General features: G+C 36.2%; 1 protein-coding gene across 1 annotated transcript in view; it reads right to left on the bottom strand.

Annotated features, from left to right (window-relative positions):
• Positions 1-2,499: 2,499 nt before the first annotated feature.
• LOC109953315 (trace amine-associated receptor 13c-like) overlaps positions 2,500-2,790 on the bottom strand; it is an 897-nt gene continuing 606 nt past the window's right edge. The window contains exon 2 of the mRNA XM_020588761.1: positions 2,500-2,678. Within this exon, the coding sequence (XP_020444417.1) occupies positions 2,500-2,678 (179 nt within the window). The remainder of the gene's footprint in view (positions 2,679-2,790) is intronic.

Raw genomic sequence — 2,790 nt, 5'->3', positions numbered from 1 at the left:
TAGGTAAACTGCAGGGGGTCTAGCAGGGGGTCTACGGTGTCCTTCAGGTGGGCCAACACCAGTGTCTCAAAGGACTTCATAACTACAGATGTCAGGGTGACAGTTCTGTAGTTGTTCAGTCCACTGATGAAGGTTTTCTTGGGGTCTGGGATGATGGTGGAATGTTTGAAGCAGGAGGGGACTTCACACAGCTCCAGTGACCTGTTGAAGATAAGTGTGAAGATGGGGGCCAGTTGATCAGTGCACACTTTCAGGCAGGAGGGTATATTTAGTCCCAGATCTGTGATTCCTAATGGCTGGCTGGAGATCACATACTTTTATGAAAATAATCTTTCTAAATTATCACACATATTTCACAACTGAGATAATCTAAAAATAAATTATTCACAGTAAATTCCACCAGATCAGTTGTGGATTTAAGGGCTTATTTTAAGTTTGCCTGGCTGTTAAAATACATTTATGGAAGATACTCCCCACCCAGAGACTCTTGTCAGGAATGTTGTAATGCACCTGTGATTGCATTATAATGGGGTCTTAACAGGTGACATCGCAGTTTCTATTTCGGGTCAAACTGAGGACTAAAATAAGAGCATGTTGCCTAATCTGCATAAATGCAGTAATCCATACTCATCATATGCAAAACATTTGGATACACTGTTGATTTAAGTCACAAGTCCATGACCTTAATATATGAGCATGACACAGGTTTAATAGTCTGATCCAAAATATTCTGACTTTAATCTCAGAATTTTATTTTATTTATTTTAGCAAAGCACCAAAATGATGTAGTAGTTTAAAATGGATTTAGTCATGTTATTATGCAACACTGCCCCCTACCTGTTTGTAGGATCCACTGCTGGTAACATCTCTCATGGTAATGAAACACAAGATTCAACCACAGGCTATGATTTATTCATTTAGTATTAAAAGAATACATGATGGTAACTACTGTGTTTTTGTAAAAGATTTTTTGGACTACATCTTACCCTTGAATATAACTTGATCCTAGTTAATTTTGGACAGTAGTGCTTTCAAGTACAGTGATGAAGAGCACAGTGCCTAGGTTAATCTCAATATTTTCTATTACTTACAGGCAAATTTTAAGTGCTTTGAAGGTATATTTAAAACCTGAATGATGAATCTGATTACAAGTATTTAATCTATGCTGACTCCTGTTCATTTGTACAGATGTATAAGCAGTAAGTATAGATTTATTCAGTAAATAGACCTCATTTAACCTCTACTTATTTTTATACATTTCTACACAAAACATTGCCTCCTCTTGCACATTAATAGTAATATTTAGGTTTAAGAGAGGAGAGAGGGTGTTTTCTTACCTTCTGCTTTCACATACAGTATTGCCATCTAATATGAATGGCAGTTGTATAACCACTTTTTATCCCTTATGATTTGCAGTTCTGCTTCACATAAACACGTGACTGCATCTGCATTATGGGTAAGTCTATGAAGTAAAATACACACTGAGAATGAAAACATAAAAGTATAGCACTATAGACATGAGATTTTGCATGAAAATAATTTTGATGTTAAACAGGTGAAAGAATAAGAAAACTGCAGGTGTTTTATTTGTTACAGCAATCAAGGAGCACATTAAACTTTTCACAGACATTATGCTGAATGTAAAGATAATTCAGGTAACGATGATGCAGAATATGAAATCAGTAGGACTTCTGTGAAGCAGAGAAGCCAACTAAGACAAATTTATTGTATCCTGAGCTGCATCTCAGTCAGTTATCTTGCAAATACCTATAAAGCATCAATGTATGAAACTCCATCATATTATCCGTTCACATGTTTGGGGGTTCTTCGTGATTATGAAAGTGAGTTCAATACAAAGTCATTATGTTTTTATGATATGAGCAAATGTGGTCAAATTGAGATCAGACTGAGAATTTTCCAAAAGTTTTAAGTCTTAAGTCTTAAATGATAAACATTCAAATGCAGAATAAAAGTGACACAGACTCAACAAAGAAGCAAAAAAACTCTAGTGACAAGTCAGTTCACTTAGACTGTGTACATTTGTTATACTGTATCACAGTCAGGATGTATATATTTGAAAACTATTCACTAGATATTAATTAGATTTTGTGTATGCAATTTGATTTTGTGTATGCAGTAAGGGTAGTTTTTCACTCTTTTATGATTTTTTTGGTGTTTATGAATATTTGAGGAAGTCAAAACAAAATGAGAATAGATAAAACAATAAGTCCTACTTATCATGAAGACACATTTGCATTTATCTTAATATTTCCATGTGTAATAATATTTTGCACATAGACACAAATGGATTGCACACAGTGTTTCATTCAGTGTCAGTAGATCAGCATTTACAGTGATAAGTCTCATCAGCCCAGATTAATGTGCTTCACTCACTGTTGAGGGTCTGTGTGGTGCTGTAGCAGAACAGTCTGCTCAGAGGTGACACAATGTTTGTAAAACAGTGTAAAAATGACCATTGACTGATACTTCCAGCCCTGTCTACAGGATCTTGACCTCCCGGGAGTTATCCTGCAGTATTCTGAGTGTGATGATGAGTTTTATAGCTTTTCTAAACCAGGGATAGAACATGGCATAAATCAGAGGGTTTAGACAAGAGTTCAGCATCGGGATCCACAACAATATGGGATAATAGGACAAGCTGGTGGAGGTGTTCACACCTGCAAGAATGGGATAATAGTATGGACAGTAACACATTAGAAACACAACTATCAAAATCCCCAGAGTCCTGGCTGCCTTGGGCTGTGATTTCCTAGCAGTTGGAGCTGCTCT

This window comes from Monopterus albus, unplaced genomic scaffold (assembly GCF_001952655.1).
Source record: "Monopterus albus unplaced genomic scaffold, M_albus_1.0 scaffold618.1, whole genome shotgun sequence".
In the NCBI taxonomy this organism is placed as follows: Eukaryota; Metazoa; Chordata; class Actinopteri; order Synbranchiformes; family Synbranchidae; genus Monopterus; species Monopterus albus.
This window is presented reverse-complemented; position numbering and strand designations above follow the sequence as displayed.